Source organism: Chrysemys picta, chromosome 3 (genome assembly GCF_011386835.1).
Source record: "Chrysemys picta bellii isolate R12L10 chromosome 3, ASM1138683v2, whole genome shotgun sequence".
Classification (NCBI taxonomy): Eukaryota; Metazoa; Chordata; order Testudines; family Emydidae; genus Chrysemys; species Chrysemys picta.
In genome coordinates this window covers 20,310,825-20,337,601 of record NC_088793.1, presented here as the reverse complement: position 1 = coordinate 20,337,601, position 26,777 = coordinate 20,310,825, and the positions used below count along the sequence as shown (strand labels likewise).

Below are 26,777 nucleotides of genomic sequence, written 5' to 3'. Positions count from 1 at the left end.
GGTCCAGGTCGGCAAGACGCTACTCCAGGTCCTGGTCGCGGAGGCACTACTCCCCAAACCCGGACCGGCACCGTTCTACGGCTCCGCCATGGCCTTCCAGATCACCGTCCGTGGTGTCGGAGACTGACTCGGGCCGGTACGGCGGGTATGCCCATAGGGCACAGGCTAGTAGGGACTACGAAGCCTCTGGCCATCCCCAATGGGGCCAACCAAGCCAATGGCCGTTCTGGACACCCTGGGCCTACCACCAGCAAGGGCCCCCATCCAGGACCTCGAGATCCGGGCCATCGGGGTACCGATCCCGCTCTCCGCGGTACCGCCCGCCCTTTCACAAGGAGGCAACGGTCTCTAGACCGCAGGAGCGGGAGGGAGCGGACTCGGCACCGAGCACGGTACCGTCCCAGTCCCACACTGTGGGACAGGCCCCAGAGCAACAACCAGGCGATGAAGGGTTGCAGGAAGGTGAGGATGGACAAAAGGCCCCGACCTCTTCCTCCTCGCCGGACGAGGCAGTAGCGGGCACGACAGTGTCCGGCCCTCCCCCGATTGATCATCGGGCGCACCAAGACCTGCTTCGCCGGGTAGCCTTCAATCTGGGCTTGCAAGCGGAGGAAACTGTAGAACAGGAGGACCCCATGGTCGACATCCTGAGCCCGGAAGGGCCCTCCAGAGTCGCTCTCCCGATTATACGGACAGTCCAGTCCAACTATAAGACGGTGTGGCAAACGCCGGCCTCCAGTGCACCAACTGCAAAAGGCGTGGAGAGAAAATACTTCGCCCCATCTAGAGGGTTTGACTTCCTCTTTTTACACCCGCCTCCTTGTTCGCTGGTGGTCTCGGCGGTCAACGAGCGAGAGTGTTATGGCCAGCAAGCCCCTGCGCCCAAGGGCAAGGAGGCAAAACGATTGGACTTATTCGGAAGGAAAGTCTATTCGTCTGGGGGCCTCCAGCTGAGGATCGCTAATCAGCAGGCGATTCTAAATAGGCACAATTTTAATTCTTGGGCATCAGTCTCCAAGTTCAAAGACTCCCTACCTCAGGACGCACATCCTGAGTTCACGGCCCTGGTGGACGAGGGGATGGCGGTGGCCAAGACCTCATTGCAGGCCTCCCTCGATTCAGCCGACGCAGCGGCTAGAACGATCGCGTCAGGGATAGTGATGAGGCGTTCGGCATGGTTACAGGCTTCAGGCCTTCCGCCAGAAATACAGACCACCCTGCAGGACCTCCCGTTTGAAGGTTCGGGCTTGTTCTCCGACCAAACGGACGCCAGGCTACATAGTCTTAAGGACTCGCGAGCAACCCTAAAGTCATTAGGAATGCATACCCCGGTGCCACAGCGCAAGCCCTTTAAGCCTCAACCACCACAGAGGCAGTACCGCCCTCGGCACGAACCGTACCGCCGTCGTGGCAGGGATAACAGGAGGAGACGTAACAATACGCCTAACCAAGGCCAAGGTCACGGCCAGGGCAAGCCGCAGCCAGGGAACAAACCAGGCTTTTGAAGTTACGCTCGAGGACAGCGTACCACATTCCATACCGGATCCTCCTCTGAGTTTCAAGGACCGCCTGTCCCATTTCTACCGGGCATGGTCGCGCATAACATCGGACCGCTGGGTCCTGCGCACAGTGAAGGCGGGCTATACCCTCCAGTTTTCCTCGCCCCCTCCCTGCCATCCCCCTTCCCCGTCCCTCTTCAGGGACCCCTCTCACGAGCAACTTCTCATGCAGGAGATACAGACCCTTCTCACAGTAGGAGCTGTGGAAGAGGTCCCACCAGACCTAAGGGGAAAAGGATTCTACTCCAGGTACTTCCTGATTCCCAAGGCAAAAGGGGGCCTCCGTCCGATCTTGGACCTGCGCGACCTAAACAAGTTTCTGGTCAGAACGCGCTTCCGTATGGTCTCCCTTGGAACTATTATCCCATCCCTGGATCCGGGGGATTGGTACGCTGCCCTCGATATGAAAGATGCCTATTTTCACATCGCCATCAATCCGGCCCACAGGCGGTTCCTGCGCTTCACCGTCAACCAGCTCCATTTCCAATTTACGGTCCTGCCTTTTGGCCTGGCATCAGCACCACGAGTATTCACGAAATGCATGTCCATGGTAGCAGCCTTCCTTCGGAAAAGAAGGATGCGCGTGTTCCCGTACTTGGACGACTGGCTCCTCGCGGGCAGGTCGGAGGCCGAGGTCCGCTCTCACGTGACGCTGGCTCTACAGATGTTCGGCAGGCTCGGCCTCCTGGTCAACGTACCCAAGTCCACGTTAACCCCCACACAGAGACTGGACTTCATAGGTGCAGTCCTGGACTCGGTGACCGCGCGGGCAAGCCTCCCAGAGTCGTGGTTCCTGACAATTCAGAGGGTCGTAAGCTCAGTCCAGAAGTTCCCCACGACAACGGCAAGGTGTTGCATGCAGCTCCTGGGGCACATGGCAGCCTGCACACATGTAGTCAGGCATGCCCGCCTAAGGCTTCGGCCCTTGCAGTTGTGGTTTACCCAAACGTACCGCCCCAACAGAGACCCCTTGGATCTGGTGGTGACGATCCCGGATCGGGTGTTGGGCTCGCTCCGCTGGTGGCTCGATCAACACCAGGTCTGCGAAGGGATCCCCTTCACTGCCCCACAGCCCACTCTGACGTTAGTAACGGATGCATCGGACCTGGGTTGGGGGGCACACCTTGGGGAACTGCGGACCCAAGGCTTGTGGTCCAGGGAAAACAGGTTGCTTCACATCAATCTAAAGGAGCTAAGAGCGGTTCGCCTCACCTGTCAGACCTTCCACGCCACCATAGAAGGTCATAGCGTGGCAGTCCTGACGGACAACACTACTGCCATGTTCTATATAAACAAGCAGGGTGGGTCCCGGCCCTCTCCCCTCTGTCGCGAGGCACTCCAATTATGGGACTTCTGTATAGCCCATGCAATCCATCTTATTGCAACGTAGCTCCCGGGGATCCAAAACGGGTTAGTGGACCGCCTCAGCCGATCCTACCAAATGCACGAATGGGCGTTGAGGCAGGACGTCCTGCATTCAATCTTCCGGAGGTGGGGCTTTCCCCGGGTGGATCTTTTCGCCACCAAGGACAACAGTCAATGCCCTCAATTTTGTTCGTTTCAGAACCTCAGCCCAGGATCATTGGCAGATGCCTTCACGATTCCGTGGGGAGGGAACCTGAGGTATGCTTTCCCTCCATTCCCGCTCATCCACAAGGTCCTCCTCAAGACCCGCAGGGACAGGGCGACAATTATATTCATCGCCCCGGCCTGGCCATGCCAGCATTGGTTCCTGACCCTGCTGGAATTGTCCATAGCCGACCCGATCACCCTCCCCCTCCATCGCGACCTAGTCACACAAGACAGGGGTCGCCTGCTCCACCCGAACCTGTCATCGCTACATCTCACGGCGTGGTATCTCTCTGGCTGAACGATGCGGAACACAGGTGCTCTCACCAGGTTCAACAAATTCTCCTTAGTAGTAGGAAGTCCTCCACAAGAGCGACCTACCTGGCCAAATGGAAGAGGTTCTCCCACTGGTGCGAGCCTCAGCACATACAGCCTCTACAGGCCTCAGTTCCGTCGATCTTGGACTACTTACTACACCTCAAGCATCAGGGGCTTGCCCCCGCCTCGATTAAAGTGCATTTAGCTGCCATTTCGGCATTCCATCCAGGAGAGTTGGGAGTGTCAGTGTTCTCCAACCCCACGGTAGTCCGATTCCTCAAAGGGCTGGAGAGGGTGTTTCCCTACTCGCGCCCACCGGTCCCTGCATGGAGTCTGAACCTAGTCCTAACTAAGCTCATGGGGCCCCCCTTTGAACCCCTAGCCACTTGCTCCCTCATGCACCTCTCGTGGAAGGTGGCATTTCTCGTGGCCATCACATCGGCCAGGAGGGTATCGGAATTGAGGGCCCTCACTTCAAAACCCCCTTATACAGTTTTTCATAAGGATAAGGTGCAACTGAGGCCGCACCCCAAATTCCTCCCGAAAGTGGTATCGCAGTTTCACATGGGACAGGACATTTGTCTACCGGTGTTCTTCCCTAAACCCCATACGGACCCTCATCACCGCAGCCTACATACCCTCGATGTTCGAAGGGCATTGGCGTTTTACCTGGAGCGGACCAGGTCGTTCCACAGAACACCTCAACTGTTTATTGCCATTGCGAAACGTATGAGAGGCCTGCCTATCTCAACACAGCACTTGTCGGCATGGATTGTGCATTGTATACGCACATGTTATGAGCTCGCCAATGTTCCGGCCCTAGAGATCCGCACCCACTCGACTAGGGCCCAAGCGTCCTCGACGGCCTTCTTGGCGCAGGTCCCTATCTAGGAAATCTGTAAAGCGGCCACCTGGTCGTCCGTACATACGTTTACAGCCCACTACGCGATCCACCATCAGACCAGAGAGGACGCGGTGGTCGGACGGGCTGTGCTACAGTCAGTTGTACCTTGACTCCTACCCACCTCCAATGGTAAGCTTGGGAATCACCTAATGTGTAATGGACGTGAACAATCACTCGAAGAAGAAAGAACGGTTACTTACCTTCTGTAACTGTTGTTCTTCGAGATGTGTTGTTCACGTCCATTACACTTCCCACCCTCCTTCCCCTCTGTCGGAGTCTCCGGCAAGAAGGAACCGGAGGGGTCGGGTCGGCAGGGATATATATACCCTAGAGCGGGGCGCCGCTCTGGCGGGAGGGAGGGGGCCCTGCCGGCCCGACGGGAGCCGCTAAGGGAAAAAGTTTCCAACGTCCGTGCACGCGGCGCGCGTACACCTAATATGTAATGGATGTGAACAACACATACCTTCTGTAACTGTTGTTCTTCGAGAAGTAACCGTTCTATGTAGCTAGTTTGATTACATTCATTGTTTGTTCTTAAAAATGATTGAGACCCAATAACCAACCATAGCTAAATTTATTGTCCAAAGACAAATGAGTACAATAGGAAAAGGAGGCATATCCTCTTGGGTACAATTGTCAGTTTTTGGTTTTTTTTAAATCAGAGAGAGGGATGTGGCTCGGTTGAGTCTGACCCTTTATTCTTAAAGTTCTTTATTTGCTGGGCCTCTTGAACCCAGTCTGAACCAGTACATGCAATTCAGCAGGGAATACTTCTTTGGAATTGTTTACTTGTCCTGAAATCTAATTATCGCCCCCCCAAGCCAATTTTCTTGGGGGAAGCTTGGTAACCTTTCTGATAAACCTAACATAGAATTCCTAGCTCAGACTGATACATATAATCTTTAGAGATAGAAAAGTTTGACTAGTCCCAGGCCACATCTCTCTCAAAGTTTCTATGCTTCCAGGGTCTTGTGTGTCATAGACTGTTCAAAGTACACCTCTATCCTGATATAACACGGTCCTCGGGAGACAAGAAATCTCACTGCGTTATAGGTGAGACCGCATTATATTGAACTTGTTTTGGCCCCCCTGCTCCTTGGCCCTTGACCACCCCCTCCAGACACCCCTATCCCTAATCACCCCCAGGACCCTGACCCCTATCCACACCCCCCGACAGGCACTCACCAGCAGGAAGTGGAGCAACGTGACCCCAGCCTGCTCCACTCCGCCAGCTCCCAGCTGCGGCGCTCCGCTTCCCACTGCTGGTGAGTGCGAGGAGGTTGGGGAAAGGATGCCCCCCTGTGCTCACCTGTGGCAGGAAGTAGAGCGCCACGAGTGGGAGCTGGTGGAGTGGCAAGGGAAGCGCAGTGGGCTGCTCCTGGCCCCCTGCTAATCCCCCGGGCCACGCTGGAACTGCAGGGCCCCCAAAAGTGCCCCTCCCACAGCTCCTGCCTCCCAGATCCTGGAGGGGAGCCCCTGACCACCCCCTGAGACTCTCTGCCCCTTATCCAAGCCCCTGGCCGGCACCCTTAACACGCTGCTCAAAGCAGCATGTCAGAGCTTTACTGCGTTGTATGTGAACCCACATTATATCAGGGTAGAGGTGTAACATTTCTCCCTCAGTAACTACTAGTGGTAGATCCTTCTAGCTCGAGTAGGATACATACCATTTCATCAATGAGAGCAGGAACAACTCCTCATACCTTACAGAAAAAGGGAAGGCAACAACTTGGGCAGGCTTTGCTATGTTAAGTGGGATTAATTATTAGGAGTTTAATAAACTGTGGGTGGGGAAGAGGAAGAGGAGAATCAAATCAACTTCAAATTTGTAAACTAGTGATAAGAGTGAATAATGGCTCAGAGTCATGTGCATGTTTTACAATCTCAAGCATGAAGAGCCTGAATCTGGCTTTTAGGTGTTTAAACAACACACCAAAAAATTGAAACTCAACTGCCACTCTGATCATTTTGTGAAATGTTCTGTCTGTCTTAGTCCATGTGCTCCTGAGGGCAGGGACAGCCTTCCTGGTTGGTACACTCCTAGTGCCCAGTGTTTTCACTCAAGGCTTACTTAACTTTTAGTTTTGAGATGTAATCCTACCTTCCTGTTCAGCAATATCACTCAACTAGTCAGACATACACCTCCTATTGTATTTAAACAAGCAAGGAATGAAAGTGCGTGTGGTGGTGGTGGTTGGTTAGACAATAGACAACAAAACCATCACAGCACAGGAAGATGTGTCTTGACAAAACTGGGAAAACAAGTCAGTCTACCAAAGCAGCGACTGCCAGAAAGTCTTAGTTGAGGCAGCTAACAAATGGATTAAAAAAAAAAAAAAAATTTCATGGCTGGAGGGATATGTTAATTGCAAAAGAACATATACTACCTGAATCCAGGGAGGCGCTTATGGCCTGTCGTCAAATGAGTAACATGAAACGTGTAGCAGTGTGGACCTGTTTTGTTACCTTAAAGACTGAGAATGCCTGGAAAAGGGGGCTAGACATAGTACTTTGGTAAGCTAGTTCTCACGATTTTACTGAAGACAATAGGACTCACTGCCCCCACCTCAACAGTGGGAACTAAAGGAGGTTAAAACCGCTGCACTGTATATACGCAAATATACTACTTTTTTGAAATATTAACTTTATTGTACACAAGTCTTACACAATTGAAGAATTGTATATTAAAAAATTCAGGGGGCCTCCCTCCTCAGTAATCTCCATATAAAAGCAGTATCATTTTTTTAGCTCTTCATTCACTTCTTTCCATATTTCCTTCTCTAATTTTGAAGTATCGTATTCTCGCAGCATATCAAACTGTATCCAGGGCTGGCTCCACTTTTGTGCTTCTTTCATCATTTCTTCAGATAGTTCAAAGCTGATTCCTTGAATGTTAAATTTTGGCCGTTCCCAACGTTTTGTCCAGGGTTTAGGTTTCATTTTGACCTTCAGCTAGGATTGGAAACAAGTAAAGAATACATAAGATGCAACTCTTCATACAACTTTGACTTTTTTGCATTAGGATGCATTTTCAACTTGGCCCTACTTGTCTTTTTGCTCTAAAAGAAAGCGATGCCAAGTCTGATTGTAAGATCAGCTCTAAAGAGCTACTGATCAGTTGTTTGGATAACTAGAATTTATTCCTGAAGAAACTTGTGCACATAGTCATTTCATGCCTAACTGTTCTGTAGACAAGGCTCATCTATTCTCAATCTACTTTTGAACCCCACTTCTGATCAAAGTTAGATGTGGTCTTATCTCACAACTTGTTTTTCCTCTTCAGTAGCAGGGCTGTTAGTCCTTGATTTACTAACGAATCACTTAAAATATTCCCTCCCCCTTTGAGCTATTAATTGTTACTGGACAGTTAAACAGTCATCCACCCTCCATCATCCTCAAGTTCCACATGTTCACACTTAAGATCAAACTTCCAATACTTAATTTTTTTCTGACACTCTATTTTGGTTTCCCCCTGCAGTTGGTCAATGCCTTTTTGTATTGAGTAGCCCTAACCACTACATGGCCCATTAGACATAAGCATATGCAGGCCACACTGCTTTTAGCATAGTGATAAACATTATACAAGAACTTAAAGTAGTTAAGTATTAAACTCGGAAGATGGTGATTCCTCTAATGGATGGTACCAAATATGGCACAGTACAGGATTTGCATACTTGAACCGGCATGGGATATGTATCCCCCACTACCTTCTACAAGTCTTCCTGAGCTAATGAAGAGGGTAGCAGATGTATTTGATTTAAGTCTTTTGGAAAGAAATGATCTACTTTACAGCCACCGAAATTTCTACCCTCAGCATGACAATAAGTTGTTGTCTACTAGCATTCCTCCCTTGTGTACTTTTACACACAGATTCTCCTAAAAAAAAAAAAAAAAAAAAAAAAAAAAAAAAAGACAACTTAATAATCAAAGAGTTCCAGGGATGTCAGGCAGACATTTAAGTCACATCTACAGAACACATACAACATGGAGAAAGCTTCTCCACATAACCGCCTACACGTGTCTCAACTCTGCCCTGGAGAGCCCACCTCCCAAAGATGATTTATTTTTTATGCCCAATCCATCCTTGTTCTCTGTTAAAAACAACAGATAGCTCAACTGCATTGTGGATGATTATTCACTATAAAAACAGAATAAGACCAAACTTGTTTTATATGTAGCACCTGATAACAGTTCAGTGGTCTTAGAGGGCTAGATTCAAGCTAACACATCAGATATGAAGTGTTTATATTTTATTACAATCACTTTGAATCACCTCCTCACTTTCCCACCAAACTTCTATCACACCGGACTCATACCTGGTTTACAGGAATTTCATCATTAGCTGAATGGGGCACAGGTTTCATGTTCACATCAAAAGTACTATATACAGGCAAAGCATCCCGTAAATACATCAGGTTGTCATCTAGTCTCTTCTCCAGCTTCAAAACCTTGATCTCCTGGATTCGAGGATTGTACAGTTCATAGCAAAACTCAACACCTTAAGACAACAAACAATTATTTAACTTGTAGCTGAGAATCAGGGGCCACAAGAAACCTAGTCTGGGTTTGATATATTGCAGTTTAGTGTTTCAGAGCCTTATATTAATTGAGGACAGTGTTTTGTTACATTTTGGGTCCATTTTTTGAATACAGTATTGTATACATTTCTCTTTTACAAAAAAATTAAAGTCTGTGGTCTAGACTAGCTCAAGGCAGAGGCACTTATAAGTATAAATTTAAGAGGGAGCCACAAGCATGGATTTTAAATTATTCAATGTATTTTAGGTACAATGGTGATTACTCACCTGTGATATTTATTTAAGCAAAATAAGGAATGCCTAATTCCTGCTTATATTTATAGTAATGCAGACAAAGCAATGCCTGTATTGCCCTACAATGGCTTTAAAGTGCACCAGAAAGAAGGTGTGTGAGGCAGTAGGCTGCTACATTGGTCTTCCATTATGGAGACCTAGAGTCAAATGTAGCTTGGGTTAGAAATGAGGTGATGTAGGACTGCTATGAAACAAGTGAGAATCAAGATTAAGCTCTATGAGGCCTAGACTGTATTACTCTGTTCGCACAGTGCCTAGCACAATGGTACTTTACTCTCAGTTGGGCCCTAGCTGCTACTACAAAACAAAGTGTTTTTTGTAAGGCTGTTAGAATAATATTAAAATCCATCTACTACAAAGTTAGTTCGTAAATGAAGTTAGTAGATGTATTACTTCTGACCAGAGTTGAAACATGAGATCAGCCCAGATGTGCCAGATTTTTAAGCAACTGAGATATACTGTACACCAAGGTCTCATTGCATCTTGCAGTGCATCTTGTGTTAAACCTAACAAGAAACAGTAGTATGCAAGATGATTTTCCTTTAATACTCTAATACCATCCCAACTGCAAACAAGATTTCTATACCATTTCATATACAGTTTAAATACTATAGCTCCTCCATTTAATAGTCCTAATGTAAAAATGAAAGCTGTACAAAGACATACCCTGCCCTTCTATAATATTCCGAAGCACAAAGGTAGCACCAAGTCCTTTTCCTCCTCTTTGAATGCAAATTCCTACAAAACGGCTGGTTTTGTCACTGGCATATGGATCTGCTGTGGTAACAGAAAGGATGCTTCCTGTCCAAAGGAGAGACTAGTCAGTAAATCATTCCTGGAACATGGAGAAGGAGTCAGATTTTAAATGCAGACATTAATAGACACACACAACTAAATTAAGCTTTCTAAGAAACAGACTGAATTTACAAAATGTAGGCTTAAATATTTATATAAAAATATAAAATTTCTTTGCCTTTAAAGATTTAGTTCACATCATTAATGCTATTTACTTGTGTCTATAAACAGGAAAGTTATAGACAAAAACTTCTTGGACCACATGCACACTGCAGTGTTTAAGTTGTAAGCAATGCATAGAGAGTATCGCAGGGGTAGCCATGTTAGTCTGAATCTGTAAAAAGCAATAGAGGGTCCTGTGGCACCTTTAAGACTAACAGAAGTATTGGGAGCACGAAAGCTTATGCTCCCAATACTTCTGTTAGTCTTAAAGGTGCCACAGGACCCTCTGTTGCTTAATGCATAGAGAATGTCTGCATCTAGAAAACTAACCTCAATGTTTTCATTGAGTTCAAATGGCGATACTTCTATTAATCATACATTCTATTAATTGTCCATTAAATTTGGCAGCAGAAAATAGTAACATTGTTATAAAGCTATGCTATTAATTTTTTTAAAGTATATCAATGACCAATACTGGAAAAGTTATTAAAAATCCTAATGCTGTTAACTGACCAACATAGAACTCTGGAACGTCGAGCACTTTTCGCCTTCGTATCATGTCAGTTCTTTCAATATAGAATTTAAGAGGATCTGTTCGGTCTCTGGGGGGAATAAATTCAGGACTCAAGAACCTGTGGGGAAGTCAAAACCTTTATGAGTATAAGACAGAAGTAATTTGTGTTAAAACCTACAACTTACCATAGTACTGAATTAAAAATATTTGGTTTACACATTAAAGACCTCTGCTATTCATGTGTGCAGGTTACCTTCACACTGACATAAATAGCAGTTTTTGCAATTCCTGATTTGAGTGCTCCAAGTTTCTTTCAATGAGAAGATGTGTAGTTTGTGTTCAGATATTTTGCAGCTACAAGTGCCTACAATACTCATTGGCCTTTTGGGTGCATGATAATTTTCTATTATTTATCACTTTTGTCACTGCTATCACTTTTGAGCATTAGAACTGTGGACAAGGAGGATTAGTAATGGAACCTTTCATGGTTCAATTTTAACCCATGTTAGCAGTGAGTACTTAACATTGGATGGCTCATGGCTGAATAGTATTGTGCGTGAAACAAGTTGTAAAAGGTCTCTCTTGCTCCTAGCAGATGGGAGTCCACAAGACACACCATGGGTGAGATTTTCACCCCCACTCCTTTACATGGGATAATGGGGCCAGAAGTGCATAGAGGGACTATAAAAACCCTTGATCTGGCTGGAATTGCCTGACACAGAAAATTAGGAAGACAGATTGAGGTGGTCCTCTAAGGACCACTTCGCAAACCCTGTTGTAGGGGCATGGTTATGCAGTGGAAGCACAGCACACACAACAGCAGAGATTCTGGTCAGTGCTGCTGTCTGTAGGGTAGCCCAGGGAGGCTACCACAAGTTAGCCCCAAAGGGCTGCTCTGGACCCCGGAGGGCAGAAAAGGTAGTTTAACTTGCCGGGCGGGGGGGAGGGGAGAGAATCCCTCTTGGCTACAAGTTCTAAGAAGTGCAGCACAGAATCTTACCCCTTATGAAGACAGTTTCAAGTAAAGAAAACCCTTACCAGTCTGAGATGACTGGCCAAGAGCTGAACGGGTGCCAAAGTTCAGATTCTAAGAAACTCTCCCCACTCCTAGGCTGATTACACACTAGACTTCTTTGGGAAATCTCCCAATGTTGCACTACCACTAACAGTGCAGAAACATTTTAATCACCTAATGTTGGCCAGAGCAGGTTAGGTGATACAATAATAGAAACACGTGTGCCCTTTCCACACTAGCGTTCTCACTGAGGATACCAGCACCAGTGGCAGCAACATTTTACAAAGAGTGACTTGCTCAGCAGGTGGTCAGCAGCAGAGCCAGAATCACAATCCAGGTCTCTCAATGTCCACTTGCATGCACTTTCTCCCTACGACAGACTGTTGTACTGAAGATACACATGCATTTAATATAATGAAGCTCAACAAAACACAACCTAGACTTGTAGTTTACAACTACATAGACTTATCCATGAATCACTATTTTTGTGGATGCAAGTCACAGGAAGAGGTATTTTAAGCCCATTTTTTGACAAATTGTCTCCGCTAGACCTTAGCAAATGTTTACTATACTTTGCATAACGGTGCTTAGTTGATTTCAGGAGGTGCTCTTAATAACTCGACTGAAGACTAAGCAAGGGAGCAGCAACTTTTAAGAAGTCTAACTATGCACTATGTTAAGCAACGGAGTATCCTACCTTCTCTCTACTACCTCTTTATGTTTGTCAACAATAACTGGCTTTGGAGGCGGCTGAAATTTTGTAGGTTCTCCACTGTTAGCCCTCAGAAGTCCAGAGGAAGAGAAGCACCCTTCAGAGACAGAAACAAGATGGTGTTGAAAATAAACCTATTTCAATCAGGAGTAAAAGCAACCTCCATAACAAGTATGCATACAATTATAATGTAAGCAACTCTCAACCCTTCAAAATACTATATGTGTATGAACGTTCACAGTGTGCTTCTTCTGATCCACCAGTACCATCTTAAGGCAATAGGAAAAGATCATGCCTTCCTTTGTTAGATGCTCATATGATAGAAGGAAACTGAGAAGCTAATGCAAGAAGTTTTAGATGAGTCAAAAGGAGATTAAGAAAAATGATATATTTTTTCCTCTGGTTTAAGCATCACATTTTAGAACAGCTTTCAGATGGAAAATATTTAAGCAATAACGGCTTAAATAAAGTCAAGCTAAGACTAAACTCATCTAAATCTATTTTTAACCTACAGACTTTAATACTTTCTCCTCAGTGATTTGCAGAAGTCTCAGGTACTTTTATGTTTTACTACTATTTGAACATTTCAAAAGGACTTATTACTGCCGTATCACACTGAAAGTACAAAAATACTTTTGCATGCCTTGATCCTCCAAGATCTACGTAGAGCTCACTGCAAGATCAGACCCTTAGGGAAAAAAGTGATGAATATAATAGTTCATTGAAATATCTCCCTCAAAAGCACCATAACTCCTGAGTGCTCTTTGATTTAGTAAGAAACACCTACAATTTATAATACATTTATCAGCTCAGCAATTAGTAATACTTTACAATTTCTATAACACTATCGCATGTAAAATTTGGGTTACAATTTACATTAACTAGGCTTCTCAAATATAAGTATGTCCTTTGTACAAGTGAAGCAGTTAAGGCTAAATAACTGGCCCAAGGTCACACAGTCCAAAACAGAATAGGGAATAAAAGTACAACTCTCCTCACTCTCAGTCCTGGACCAGAACCACAAAACCATCCTTCTTCTTAGCAGATCTCTGCAACCTGAAAACTAGGGTAATCTATACAATTGTCAATTTGGAAAGAAGGGTTTGAGAGATTTTTACAGAGAGAAAATGAGCGCAAAGACACTGCGTGAGGATGTAACCCAAAGCAATGTAATCAGGTGTGACACACATTCCAGGGCCAGAGAAAGCACTCCCCTCCCAAAAAGGCGGAGGGGTGAGGGGGCTGGAAGCAGGGATCCAGGCAGCACCCCTGTGCGCAAAGGGGGCAGTGAAGGGCACAGCAACTCAGGCAGCACCCCAGTAAAGGGGGCGGTGAAGTGGGCAGGTGCCCAGGCAGCCCCTCCCGTGAAGGGGGACACTGATGGGGGAGCAGGGACCCAGGCAGCGCCCCCTTCCCCGACAAAGGGGGCAATGGCCGGGGAGAGGGAGCAGGGCCCCAGGTGCCTCCGCACAAAGGGGGTAGTGGCCGGGGAGCGGCCGGCGGGCAGGACCCAGGCAGCCCCTCCACAAAAGGGGCAGTGGCGGGAAAAGGGGAGACAGGACCCAGGCAGGCCCGCCCCGGGAAGAGGACGGGAGAGCGGGGCGGCAGGGAGCAGGCCAGGGCGAGCCCGGCCTCCCCCGGCGAAGGGGGCAGTGACGGGGAGGCAGGAGCCTGGTTCCCCCCCGGCCTTTTGGGGGCTGAGGGCGAAGTCCCGGGGAGGGGGCTGAGATCAGGTGACATGAGCGGGCGGAGCCCCGGCTCCTTACGGCAGCGCGCTCCGGGCCGGGCGGCGGACGCCCTAGCGAGGGCCCTCCAGCAGGCGGCGGCCATGACGGCTCTGGCTAATTTCCCCGGCGAATGCGCGCGCACCCACAAGCCCCCACGGAGCTACGGCCCGCGCAGCGTCCCAAACTACCCGCGAAAGCGGAACGAGGCTTCAGGGCGGGCGGGGCCCTGCCTCGGAGGCGGGGCTGGTTTCCCGAAGAGACGTTCTGGAACAGCCTTCCAAGGAGAGCAATGGGGGCAAAAAACCGAACCGACTTCAAGATTAAGCTTGATAAATTTATGGGGGGAATGGTATGATGTGGCTTAACGGTAACTGCCAGTAGCAAAAGTCCCCAATAGCTGGAGACGAGACACTATATGGTAGGGTTACCATACGTCCTCTTTTTCCCGGACATGTCCGGCTTTTCGGCACTCAAACCCCCGTCCGGGGGGAATTGCCAAAAAGCCGAACATGTCCGGGAAAATGGCGGCTCTGCTCCTCCCCGACTCTTCGGCTCTGTTTAAGAGCCAGGCTGCCCGAGCGCTACTGGCTTCGGGCAGCCCCTGTGCCTCTGGACCCTGCGCCGCCAGAGCCCGGGCGGGGAAGTGCCTGGCTGGGGGCACAGGGTCTGGAGGCAAGGGGGCTGCCCAAAGCCCGAGCGCTACCGGCTTCACGGTTTGCTGGGCAGCCTCCAGACCCTGCGCCCCCGGCTGGGCGCTTCCCCTCCCGGGCTCCAGCTGCGCTGGGGAAGCGCCGGCTGGGGGCGCAGGGTCTGGGGGCTGCCCGGCAAACCCTGAAGCCGGTAGTGCTGGGGCAGCCCTTTCCCCCTGGCTGGGAGTGGGAGGGAGGAGGGGGCGGAATTAGGGTGGGGAAGGGGCGGAGTTGGGGCGGGGCTAGGGTGGGGAAATGGGCGGGGCCAGGGCCTGTGGAGGGTCCTCTTTTTTTATTTATGAGATATGGTAACCCTACTATATGGAGAGGGCTCTGAGTTACTACAGAGAATTCTTTCCCAGCTATCTGCCTAGTGGGTTTTGCCTATGTGCCGGCAGGGCCGGCTTTAAGCCGATTCGGCCAATTCCCCAGAATGGGGCCCTGTGCCTAAGAGCGCCCCGCAACGTCCGGGGCTGCCAGCGGAGCGGGGAAAAAAAAAAAAAGCGCCACGTCCTGCTTCTCCCCCCTCCCTCCAGCGCTTGTGCCGCCATACAGCTGATCAGCACAAGCCTGGGAGAGAGGAGTGAGGGGGAGGAATGCGGCGTGCTTGGGGAAGACGCGGGGCCAGGGTGGGGGTTTGGGGAGGGATCCAATGGGGCAGTGAGGGGGCGGGGCCAGGGCGGGGATTTGGGGAGAGGGTGGGGCCGGGGCGGGTGGGACGCGAGACAATTTGCGTCCTGGCGTGGGGCCCCGCACCTGCTAAAGCTGGCCCTGTGTGCCGAGGGCCTAATTGATTGCCATATTTCGGATTGGGAAGGAATTTCCCCCCAGGTCAGATTGGCAGAGACCCTGAGGGATTTTGCCTTCCTCTACAGCATGGGGCACAGGTCACTAGCAGATTTAAACTAGTGTAAATGGTGAATTCTCTGTAACTTGAAGCCTTTAAACCAGTGGTCTCCAAACTTTTGAGGGTGACGACCCGCCCCCCCCGGGGCTTGGGAGCAGGGTGCAGCTTGGAGGGTAGGAGGATGCAGACGGGGTAAGGGGGCCGAGGCTGGGGCAGCAGCTGAGGGTGGGGCTGGGTCCGGGAGTGGGGCTGGGGACAGAGTCGCAGCCAGAGGCCAAGGCTAGAGTCAGAAGCGAGCCACAACCGAGCTGCAGTAGGGGCCAGCAGCCAGGCTGAGGCTGGCTACAGGGCCAGGTGCGGGGGCCGTGGCTGGAATTGGAGCCAGAGCAGACCTCGACCCCCCCAAACATCCCACCATGCCCCCCTAGTTTGGGGACCTCTGCTTTAAACCATGATTTGAGGACTTCATTAACTAGCCAGAGGTTAAAAATCTATTTCAGAAGTGGGTGGGTGAGGTTTTGTAGCCTGCAATGTGCAGGTGATCAGACTAGATCAGTGGTTCCCAAACTTTAACAACCTGTGAACCCCTTTCACTAAAATGTCAAGTCTTGTGAACCCCCTCTTAAAAATAATATTTCCAGGGATTTTCTCCTTTACCTGAATATAAATTATAAAAGCAGTGATCTTGGAAATATAACATTTATTTTTGTGACATGCTTATTACACACTATGTATTATTAATTATTATTTATCAATACAGTATCTTTATTGCATTATGAAAATGGCAACACTTCCAAGATTTCACTTTCGTAGCTTGTATCACCTTGAATAAGTCTGTTATAAGACAAGGCTCCTATGTTTCATCAAGGAGTATCAGATGTGAACCAGCATGAAGGTATTTAAGAAGCCAACTCAAAGAGTTCCTCCTACACAAGCATTCAGGTCTTGAGCAGTCCAGACAAACAACGCATGTTACAACAAAGCTTAAACTTGTTCTTCATAATAATTTTAAAAACAGTACACGCTGCCTATTTAATTTTAAAAACAGCAGAAAATATCCACCTCCCTTTCCATGTCTTATAAGGAGTCTTGAAGTTTAAATCTCCTCAGTGTGATAGATCTGCTTGCTTTGATCTGCTTAGCTCTTGGAAGTCCAGGGGCTCCGGGCTGCTGGCCCCGGGGTCCCTAGGGACAGCTCTGTCCGCCGTTAGGGAATTTTCCCCCGAGAACCCCCTGTAACATTTTTGCGAACCCCCAGGAGTTCATGAAACCCAGTTTGGGAACCACTGGACTAGATGATCATGATGGTCCCTTCTGACCTTAAAGTCTATGAGACTGGATAATCCTTGCCTACCTTGGTCCCATGATGCTCCTGGAAGCAGCCAGTGCGGCCCCAGGGGTGGGCAGGCATTGGACTCCCTCCGCACGCTGCTCCTGCCTGCAAGCACCACCCCCGCAGCTCCTATTGGCCGGGAACGGGGAGCTGTGGCCAGTGGGAGCTGCGGGGGCAGTGTTTGCAGAGAGGGGTAGCACGCGGAGCCACGTGCCACACGCAGCCCCCCCCAGGTGCTGCAGGGGCGCATTGGTCCCTTCCGGGAGCGGTGTGGGGCTGGGGTTGGCAGGGAGCGTGCCTTAGCGGCAGCCATGCTGCACCGGTGACCAGGAGCTGCTGGAGGTAAGTGCTGCTCGGCGGGAGGCTGCACCCCAATCCCCTCCTGGAGCAAGTACCCAAACCCACTCCTGCACCCCCAGCCTTGAGCCCAGTCCCAAAGCCAGCATCCCAAACCAGCCCTGAATCCCATCCCAGAGCCAGCACCCCATACCCCCTCCTGCACCCTGAGCCCCCTCCCAGAGCCAGCACCCCATACTCCCTCCTATACCCTGAACCCCCTCCGGCACCCCAAGCCCCATCCCTGACCCCCCTCCCAGAGCCAGCACCCCCACCCCCTCCTGCACTCCAACACTCTGCCCCAGCTCTAACTTCCCTCCCAGAGCCAGCACCCTGTACCTCCTGCACCCCAACACTCTGCCCAAGCCTGGAGCCCCCTCCTGCACCCCCCTCCTGCACCCAAACTCCCTCCTAGAGCTTGCACCCCTCACCCCCTCCCGAACCCCAGCCTGGTAAAAGTGAGTGAGGGTGGGGGAGAGCAAGTGGCAGTGACTGAGAGAGGGGGGGGGATGGAGTGAGTGGGGCAGGGCTTTGGGGAAGAGGCGGGGTAGATCCTGGGTTGCCCTTAAATTCAAAAAGTGATCTTGGGTGTAAAAAGGTTGAAGACCACTGGTTTACAGCCATGTTGTGGGAGTGCTTGACTGGTTTAGGATCGCTGATATACCACAACAGCAACACTGGCAAAGTTGTACTGTGTAGCTGGCTAGTAACCCCCCGTGCAAAGAAGCTATACTGGTAAAAGCACATTATAGTTGCATCTACACAAAGGACTTCACAGCTTTGTCAGTCACAAATCACACCTCTTTGCATACCTGATCAACCTAAGTCTGTGGTGTAGATGTAGTAGTCTAGTGCAGCAAATTATGCAGTTAGAAGGTGATGCCAGGTTTTGTCAGGAGCTCACCTTCTGAAGCTTTTTCAGGGCATCTTTTTCAACAGTGTTAGACAGAGATCCTCCCTATGCATACATCTCCCAGTTTTCCAGTCCTGAGTCACACTTGTTGCAATCAGATATTGTTACAAGAAAAAGTAATATTCTGGTTACTTTAAAGAGATAAGGCAAAACTAATGCAATGGGTAGGGTATGTGATTACATTCCCTAACTTTGTATCTCTGTGGTTTATTTCCTCCCTGTGTGATTAACTTTATTAGTACTGAATCCACCCCTGTTTCTAACATCCTCCACTGCTTTAATCACACCATGAAACAGATTCTGTCACCTGCTCTGGCCCCTATATATAATTTAAACAGCACTGCAACAGAATACAGGAGAATTCACCCAGCACAAGTGCAGCTGCTGTTCTTCTCTTAATCCCTGCGTAGGGGTATGCCATGGATGGGGCTGAGTGCAGATGTGGGCAGGCCCTAGCACACGGCACTACAGGATTTCTGGGAAATGCCATAGGCAGCCCTGAGCAGACTACCATAAGTTACAACACTGCATATAAGTTGGAATGTCCAGGAGCTGCTCTAAATTACTGTTTTGGCCCGTGGAAGAGTCCATAATTAGGAGAGCACAAAGGTAGTCAAAATCTCCCCTTTGGCTGAGGGGAGACATTCTTCATAAAGCATTAGACCACATATTGCCTTGCAGTTAGGTTCTGTCCTCCCATGTGTTTGCGAATCCCTCCAGTTTGGGTGTTGTCTGCAAATCTGACCAAAGGAACACAATAAAGAAAGATGTGAACAGCCATGCAAAGTTCAGAGATTTATTTCTTTGGTGAGTTTAATTGTTAAAAAGCCTCTGGAGACATGTAAAAAGTCCTGGAGTTATCTATAGTTAGAAGACTGATGGAGTCTTTACCATTGTGATAGAAACCTCTGCATGCACCTGCCTGGAAAGGTTCTGCATACCTGTTTATTGGTGGCAGCTGATGTTGTGGTCTGCGTGAGCCATTACATAGCATGAGAGAATTAGCATGGTTTGTGAGAGAATGTGATGTTTCAGCTGTTTGCATCCTAACCTGTCATTGGGACAAAGGCAGGTACTACTTAGCATTTGCTGATTTAATACAGCTGGATTAATCACATTCTGAATTATACTATTCTGAAGATCTGGGGGCCAGCAGGGGGCACTCTAACCTTGAAAATAAAAAAGTTCCATCAACAAGAACTAGATATTTTACTTTCAGCAAAGATTCCTCTCCCCAAGGATTTTTCAGTCCATGGCAATAGGCTAGCACTGTTGAGAGATGATGCATGGGGTGGGGAAAGTTGCATGGGGTGGGGTGGGGAAGTAATTTGGGGATAATCCAAATAACCATGCTAATTAGGGAGGCCACCAAACAGGCAAAAATAGGTGCATAGGTTCTTTTGATAGAGAAAAGTAAGGACCTAAGATTTATAAATGTCCCTGTGGATGAAGATTTTAGCCTTTTAGCACTGGCTAAAAACATAAAAACAATTTATTAGCTCCTTGTTCCACCATTGCTGAGTGTATTCCTAATGGCATCATAGTTCCCTCACCCCATCATTAAATTCTATCACATATTTATTCCATCCCATGCCAATGCATGATTAGTCCTTACAATATATATTCAAATGCTTTGTCCTCTCTATTTTTAGAGATTTATAAGCAAACTAGAAACCCTCCCACCTTGACTCAATTTTCTTAGCAGATGAGAGATGGGATAGGAAGAGTTCCCTTCCCACATTACCTATCACAAGGAATGAAACAGCATGAAAACCTGCATAATTTTAGGATTATAATACTGAAACAGTCTTTTATAAAACAGGACAGTTGTTGGGGACATGGTGTTAATTCATATATTATAAGGCCAGAAGGGACCATTATGATCATCTAGTCTGACCTGCATCACACAGGCCATTGGAGATCCCTGAATTAATTCTTGTTGGAACTATATGAGGTCTTTGAGAAAAAACATCCAATTTTGATTTTAAAATTTCCAGTGATGAAGAATCCACCACAACCATTGGTAAGTGGTTCCAGTGGTTAATAACCTCACAGTTTATTCCTTATATCTAATTTAAATGTGTCTAGCCTCAATTTCCCGCCACTGGATCTTATTATACCTTTGACTGCTAAACTGAAGAGTACTTTGTTATCCAAATTTCTATTCTCCATGTAGGTACTTAGGGACTGTGATCAAGTCATCCTTTAACCTTCTCTTTTAAGATAAATAGACTGAGCTGGTTGAGCCTTTCACTATAAAGGCACGTTTCCCAATCCTTTAATCATTCTTATGACTCTTCTCTGAAACCTCTCCAATTTTTCAACATCTTTGTTGAACTGTGGATGCAAGAACTGGACACATTATTCCAGTAGCAGTCACACCAGTGATATAACCTCTCTACTCCTATTTGATATTTCCCTATTTATACATCCAACCACGAACGCTTTTGGTCACAGCATCACACTGGGAGCTCACATTCAGCTCAGTATCCACCCTAACACCCAAGTCTTTTTCAAAGTCATTGCTTCCCAGGATACAGCCCCCCATTTTGTAAGCATGGCCTACATTCTTTGTTCCTAGATGTATGACTTTACATTTGGCCATATTGAAAGACATGTTGCTTGCCTGCACTGACCTCAGCAAGCTGTCCTCCTCATTATTTACGCCCCCCTCCAATGTTTGTGTCATCTGCAAATTTTATCAGTGATGATTTTATGTTTTCTTCTAGCTCACTGATAAAAATGTTAAATAGAGCCAAGAACCGATCCCTGAGGGATCCCCCTAGAAACACACCTGTGCAGTGATTCTCTGTAATTATGGTTGTGGGGTGAGAAAAAATAGCCTAGGGATTAGGGCCCTAGTCTGGGATTTATGGAACCCAGCCCTACTTCTTTTGGGACCTCAGGAAAGTCACCTTGGCTCTCTGTGCTTCAGTTCCCCCTCTGTAACACGGCGGGTATGTCACAAGGTGATTGACCTGTTGAAGAGGGACTGGGTTAGCGGCCTCCCATTCAGGCCTGATGGAGAGCACCTGGCTAATATAGAAAGCCAGGCAGCAGTTAGGGGAGAGGAGAAGGAGAAAGTTGGTGAGGATGTCTGAGAGCAGCAGTTAGAAGCTGTTACCAAGGTGGGGAAGAACCAAAATGGGTGAACCCTGGTGGGTAGAATGTTCATGTGGTGGCTCTTAGGTAAAGAGGAAGAACTAGTTCAGCTAAGCTGAATTCAAGAGCAAGAGGGTGAGCTCGGAGGAGCTCAGCGGGGCTTGTAGGTAGAGAGGTTTGGGGAGTGGAGCACTGGGAGCCCACTTGGATGAGCCTCCAGGTGAGGGTTGTGGTAGGACAACTGCAAAAGGTATAGTGAATGGCTAGGAGTGTAAGAATCATGAAACAGGGCCTTCATTCTTGGGTAGCTGGCCTGGAGAATGGGCCTTGAACTGAGTACAATGGAATGGGAGGACTGCTGCCTTTTAACTGGATTTACTTTGGTGTTTATGAATGGGTTCACATTAGAACTGTACTAACTGTGCTTAGAGGTGGGCCTTGAACTAGACAGGTGAGTTGGCTGCTGGTTCAGTCTGCAGGGAAAGGATGGGCAAATTCAGTCAGCTCTGAGGACAACCAGGGGAAACGGAGGCAGGATTTGTATTGCTGTGGTTAGCTGCTGAGCTTGACCTGATAAGGCAAGCCCTGTAATGTGGTAATGGCACTCCTCTTGTGAGGATAAATACATATACAGTATGGGGGCTACATAGAAAGGGAGGGGCTGTAGTACATCTGGAAGGATGATGCAAATTTCAGTTTCTGAAATGTATTATGTTTGCAGCCTAAAATTTCAAGGACTGTGACTCCAGCTAGCCACCCCAAGGCCAAATTGTGGCTTCTCCAACGCAGCTGCCTGGGCATGGATGAGTGGGTGTGGAAACTGTAGTGAGTTCTCCTGTGGGTTCAGGGCTCCTGGAATTCTTTGGAATGGAATCACAGGAGAAGGCAGTCTGAATATAGAGGAAGTGAGTTTTCCCAGAATATATGGGCAATGTCTACCAGTGGATTGTTGTCTACTCCTGGCTGTGAATCATCACTCTATTATCTGAGGCTGAATTCCAAAACAATGGAGTGGAACCAAATCCTGGAAGTGCTTACTCAACTTACACTCAGACCTTACTTGGAAAACGCCCACTGGCTTTTCTTAAAGGGGGAATGAGTATTGGCAACATTAGGACGTTGGGATTTGGCCCATGGAAAACGTGTAGTTGCAGTAGTTTTACTCTTCAAGCAAAGCTTAGTCAATTTAAGACTTGACAGCAGAAAGTGACAATGTTATGTTTAATTAAAATAAAAAAAAATGTTACTCCCAAATGTCCGAAATAAGCTAGATCAATAGTGGGGTCGCTTTCTGACACTGGTTACATAACAGGAGAAGTCAGACAGAAACAGATCCCTTCTCACAGTCTGTGCTTTATTAGAATAATGATCGTACTGCCCTAACCAGGTGCCCGTTCTGTCAATGCTCCCTGCTCAGAGTTGAAACACGCAGGGAGTCAACACGGGAGAAGGGAAGGTTTAAAAAAATGGAACATTAGCACCTTCCAATAAGTTCCTCAGCCCTTACAAACAGGATCCTGTGCACTGTCTATGACACCTTCCTTCTTAGCTTCTCAGAACATGTCACAAACAACAACTAAACCTTATAGCCCTCTGCAAGGGAGAAAAGTGCTCTGATACCTTTTCTCTAGATAGATCAAGTACCTCACTACTGGTCACACAACAAGTTGGTGGGAGAGCTGACATAGAATCCCTGCTCCTGAGTCTCCCCTGCCTTGAGCCTTGTAGATTCATTTACTCCTGTGTGAAGTGGCTCAGATCCTGCTCTGTATTAAGTTTGCAATGTCCTCAAGCCTTAGCCAGCCACTGGAGGATTTATTTTCCACACTGGTGTCCTCAAGTGGGGCAGAGCTGCTGTAGCCCCACCGATTGGTCACTGGTGCAGGGATGTGGTTGGGGGGGAAAAGAGGGCCTGTCTGAGGTTCTCAGTTATCATCCCATGTGTCCCAGATATCTCCAAGTGCCATAATAGCTCCTTGGGATCATTGGCAACTGCAGAATCTTAGAGCAGGCTGGTCCAAAGGAATCCAAATTTTATTTGGCTATCTAAAATGACCTGCCAGGAAAGCAGGTCTTTCTGAAAGATATAGTTCAACCAAACACAAGTAACTGGGTTCAGTGCAAGGGGAACTGGGTGAAATTCTATGGCCTTTGCCATACTAGAGGTCAGATAATGATTGAATGGTTCCTTCTAGCCTTTAGAGTTGTGAATCTATACATTAAAATAACACACCCATCAAACAACAACTTTTCTACTTTATTGAGGGGAGAGGGGGGAATAGTCTTCTGTAAAGCACGGATTTTGCTTTCTATGGAGATGGATTTTAAAAAAGTCAGCTTGTTCAGTCCAAAAGTCCCTGGGACTTCAGCAGTTGTGACATGTATGTTCTCTTGGATTCACTTATGGTTAACCTTGCCATACCATTAATGCTTTTTTCCCCCTTTGCTTGCAAAACCCTGACTGATGAAGCGCTCATTAAATACCCTCACCTTTGCCTGAGGCTCCAGGAATACCTGTTGCTGTGGGCATTGCTTTTGTGGCACATAACCAACTTGTTGATACAAGCTCTCTTTAAAATGCCAGACTTGAAGAATAAGCTGCTGACGATTATATAACTTTAGGGGGGGATTAAAAAACAGGTGCCAATGACTTACATTGCAGGGAATGGGAGATACATGAAATGTGAACTTTGACAGTGGTGCATTTTGAAAATACTGGCCCTGTATTAATAATCAAGTCTCTTAAAAATCCCCTCAAGGAGTCATTAGGTAATTAAGAACTTAAGATGCAATTTACTACTATGACTTCTCTTTGAGTTTGAATCTTGGCTTTGTTTCAAATCATGGATGTGACACATAGCACAGTTGCCGGTTCCAGAAGGGATGATTAATCTGTGCTACCTAGGGATTTATAAACCCTCAGATTCTCTTCCATTATAAATTGTGCAATGTGTTCATAAATATGTTGCTAGAATTGTTCTAGACTTGTACAGAAGGTGATAAAGTATTAGTCCACAAGATAAAGGAGTGACAGACTTCCATGGGGGTGAAGGTTGGATACAGTGACAAAATAAGATGGTGGAATAGAGATAATGTTACAATAAATGGACTCTGAGTCTTTCCTCCTATGCAGCATTCTCTTGGGTCCTCAGGAGTTCAGCTGTGGTCAAAATTACCAGGGGACAATACTGAGATTCTTGGAATTTCTGTGCCCAAGGTTGGCTGTAAGTGCAAACAATAGAAATGAGTGCTTGGGATTATGGACTTCAGGGAACACCATCAAACTAATTTATGGACTAGTCCAAGCTATCCCTTTGGTAATAACACCAGTGAAGGCCCAAGGGAGAACTCCTGGCCCACCCTACTCCACACCTACCCTATTCTAGCAATTTGGGGTCCTTCTCTTGCTCAGGGCTCCATAAATCATAAAGTTGGCCCACTCCAGACCAGCCTGAACACCTGAAGAGGGCACACAGTTGAAATGTCCATATGCAGCATCCTATTTCTTTAGATGCTTTAAAAATCAGGGTGGATTACGAGAGAGAACTCATTCATCTCGAGAGGCAAGTGTAAACTGAAGACCGGTGGGTGAACTTGCAGGTACCTTTGCATTTCTTAGTCAATATTTGCTCTCTTTCAGTTTGTAACCCTATTACTCTCTAGGTAGGCAGGAGAGTTCAAAGGCAGAACATTTTTCCCCTTGATTAATGCATCATTAGGGCTTGTGGGTTTGCCATGGTAAATTATACCTACCCTCATACCCTGTCATGGGTAAGGGGGGGGAAGGAGCAGAAGTAATAAATCCATGTTAAAATTACTCAAAGACACAGATCCATATTCACTGAAACAAAATGAGCTAAATTCTACTTGCATTGCTGCAAGATCTTGCTGGTAATCAAGTAGAATTTGCCCCAGTATCTTTTATTTTGCAATAAATCCCATTTAAAACCAGTGCCAGTGGGTTCAAGAGTGTGCTGCAGCAGTGCAGGAAGTCAAGCTGGGTAGAGCTACTGGTGTTTCATCTTATGCCTGGTCTTCCACTGAAGTCAACGGGAGGACTTCCATATTCATCAATAGGAATAGAATGGTGCTTTTCAAGTACTGCTTTCCTGCCTTATTCTCTGTAAAGGTAGCAGGAAGTGCTTAAAGCAGCAGGACATAGATGCTGCTTTAAGCTATGTAACCTCCTGTCTCTTCCCTTTGCCCCCCCCCCACCCCAACCCCGAGAAATTCTACCACCAGCTGTGGCTTCCTTCTTTTGACCATGTGACAAATCACTAGCCCTGTATCCATATTCAGTTCAGATGGTGCCTCTTTTCAATGAATGAATGTACTTTGGTTTTCAGACTAAACTTATGCAACAAGACACTTTTTTTTTTTTTTTTGAAAGAGAAGGTTATTTATAGGCAGGCAGGTGTGCTGTAGCTGAGTTAGTGAGGTGAAAATAAGTGAATCAACCTGTCAGCACAGGAGAAAACACTGCAATGCGGCTGGTACAGTACCTCCAAGATGGGGTTTGCAGATTAAGTGAGGAATTTATTTATTAGGCCATGCCGTGATGTACTGTTTCAGCTAACTTCTGTCCCTTCAGGATGTTTGAATCTTGTACTTTTCATTGATGAGATTATCTGTGAACTAGCAGCAACTGGCACAGTGACAACTGTCTGGTAGAAATCCTGTAGATTAAACAATAAATGGAGAGAGCCACAGGACCAGCAAATCCTGAGTCATGGTGCCGGGGTACGTTGGAGGATGTAACATTGTTGTACTAAATCCATGCTACTTATTAAATACTAGCTGAAACACAGCTCCATACCTGGAATCTATTCACTAGAATTTGTGTACAAGCTTGCCAGGGCAGGGACTGTCTCTCTCTCTCTCTCTCTCTCTTTATATAGTGCATTGTACAACTGGGTCCTGATATCAACTGGTCTCTAGATCCGGCTATAATACAGATTAATAATATTCTCTTGAGTACTTTAATTGTATGTTAAACAGCGCAGCTACTTGTGAATGGACCTTTCAAACACAAATGATTAAAAAAAAAAAATTATATGCCTGTTCAGAAGTCCCTGGTCTACCTGCTCCAACTGGTGGGTCATTGCTAACATTAGTAGAAATTCAGCATATGTATTGTGGTTGCATCTACATAGACAGTCAAATCAGGTGTGTTAGTCTAACAGCACATCTACACTGCAAAAAAATCCTGTGCTGTGAGTTTCAGAGCCTGGGTCAACTGACTTAGCCTGCAGCACAAGCCCCAAAATAGCAGTGTAGATGTTCCTGCTCAGGCTGGACCCCAGGCTCTAAAATCTGATGAGGGTGGATATTGTAGGAGTCAGCCATTTCAGAGTGGCAAATATGTAGAAGACCCTTAACCAATCCTGGCCTACTCCAAATATTTTTCCTAAGCTCCCACACCCTGCCATCTATTTTGGAGAGTTTAATAA

The 26,777-nt window shown here is 47.3% G+C and overlaps 1 protein-coding gene across 2 annotated transcripts; it reads right to left on the bottom strand.

The window, feature by feature from the left end:
* Positions 1-7,007: 7,007 nt before the first annotated feature.
* On the bottom strand, positions 7,008-14,302 carry MRPL19 (mitochondrial ribosomal protein L19). Of its 2 annotated transcripts, XM_024101079.3 has the most exons (7): positions 14,147-14,199; positions 13,380-13,453; positions 12,366-12,477; positions 10,653-10,771; positions 9,849-9,983; positions 8,667-8,848; positions 7,008-7,302 (listed from the first exon to the last, which is right to left on the bottom strand). In XM_024101079.3, exons 2-7 carry the CDS (start codon positions 13,408-13,410, stop codon positions 7,087-7,089), a joined length of 795 nt encoding a protein of 264 aa, XP_023956847.1. In that variant the 5' UTR covers positions 13,411-13,453; positions 14,147-14,199; the 3' UTR covers positions 7,008-7,086. The 2 variants fall into 2 exon arrangements, with proteins under 2 accessions (XP_023956847.1, XP_005297410.1); XM_005297353.4 differs by lacking the exon at positions 13,380-13,453 and having other exon boundaries at positions 14,147-14,302.
* Positions 14,303-26,777: the final 12,475 nt, after the last annotated feature.

Coding starts and splice junctions, on each gene's coding strand:
- MRPL19 (XM_005297353.4), bottom strand. CDS start 14,210: ATGGCCGCCGCCTGCTGGAGGGCCCTCGCTAGGGCGTCCGCCGCCCGG. Junction 12,478..14,146: donor CCGGCCCGGAGCGCGCTGCC/GTAAGGAGCCGG, acceptor CTGTCTCTGAAG/GGTGCTTCTCTTCCTCTGGA. Junction 8,849..9,848: donor GAATATTATAGAAGGGCAGG/GTATGTCTTTGT, acceptor TGTTGTCTTAAG/GTGTTGAGTTTTGCTATGAA.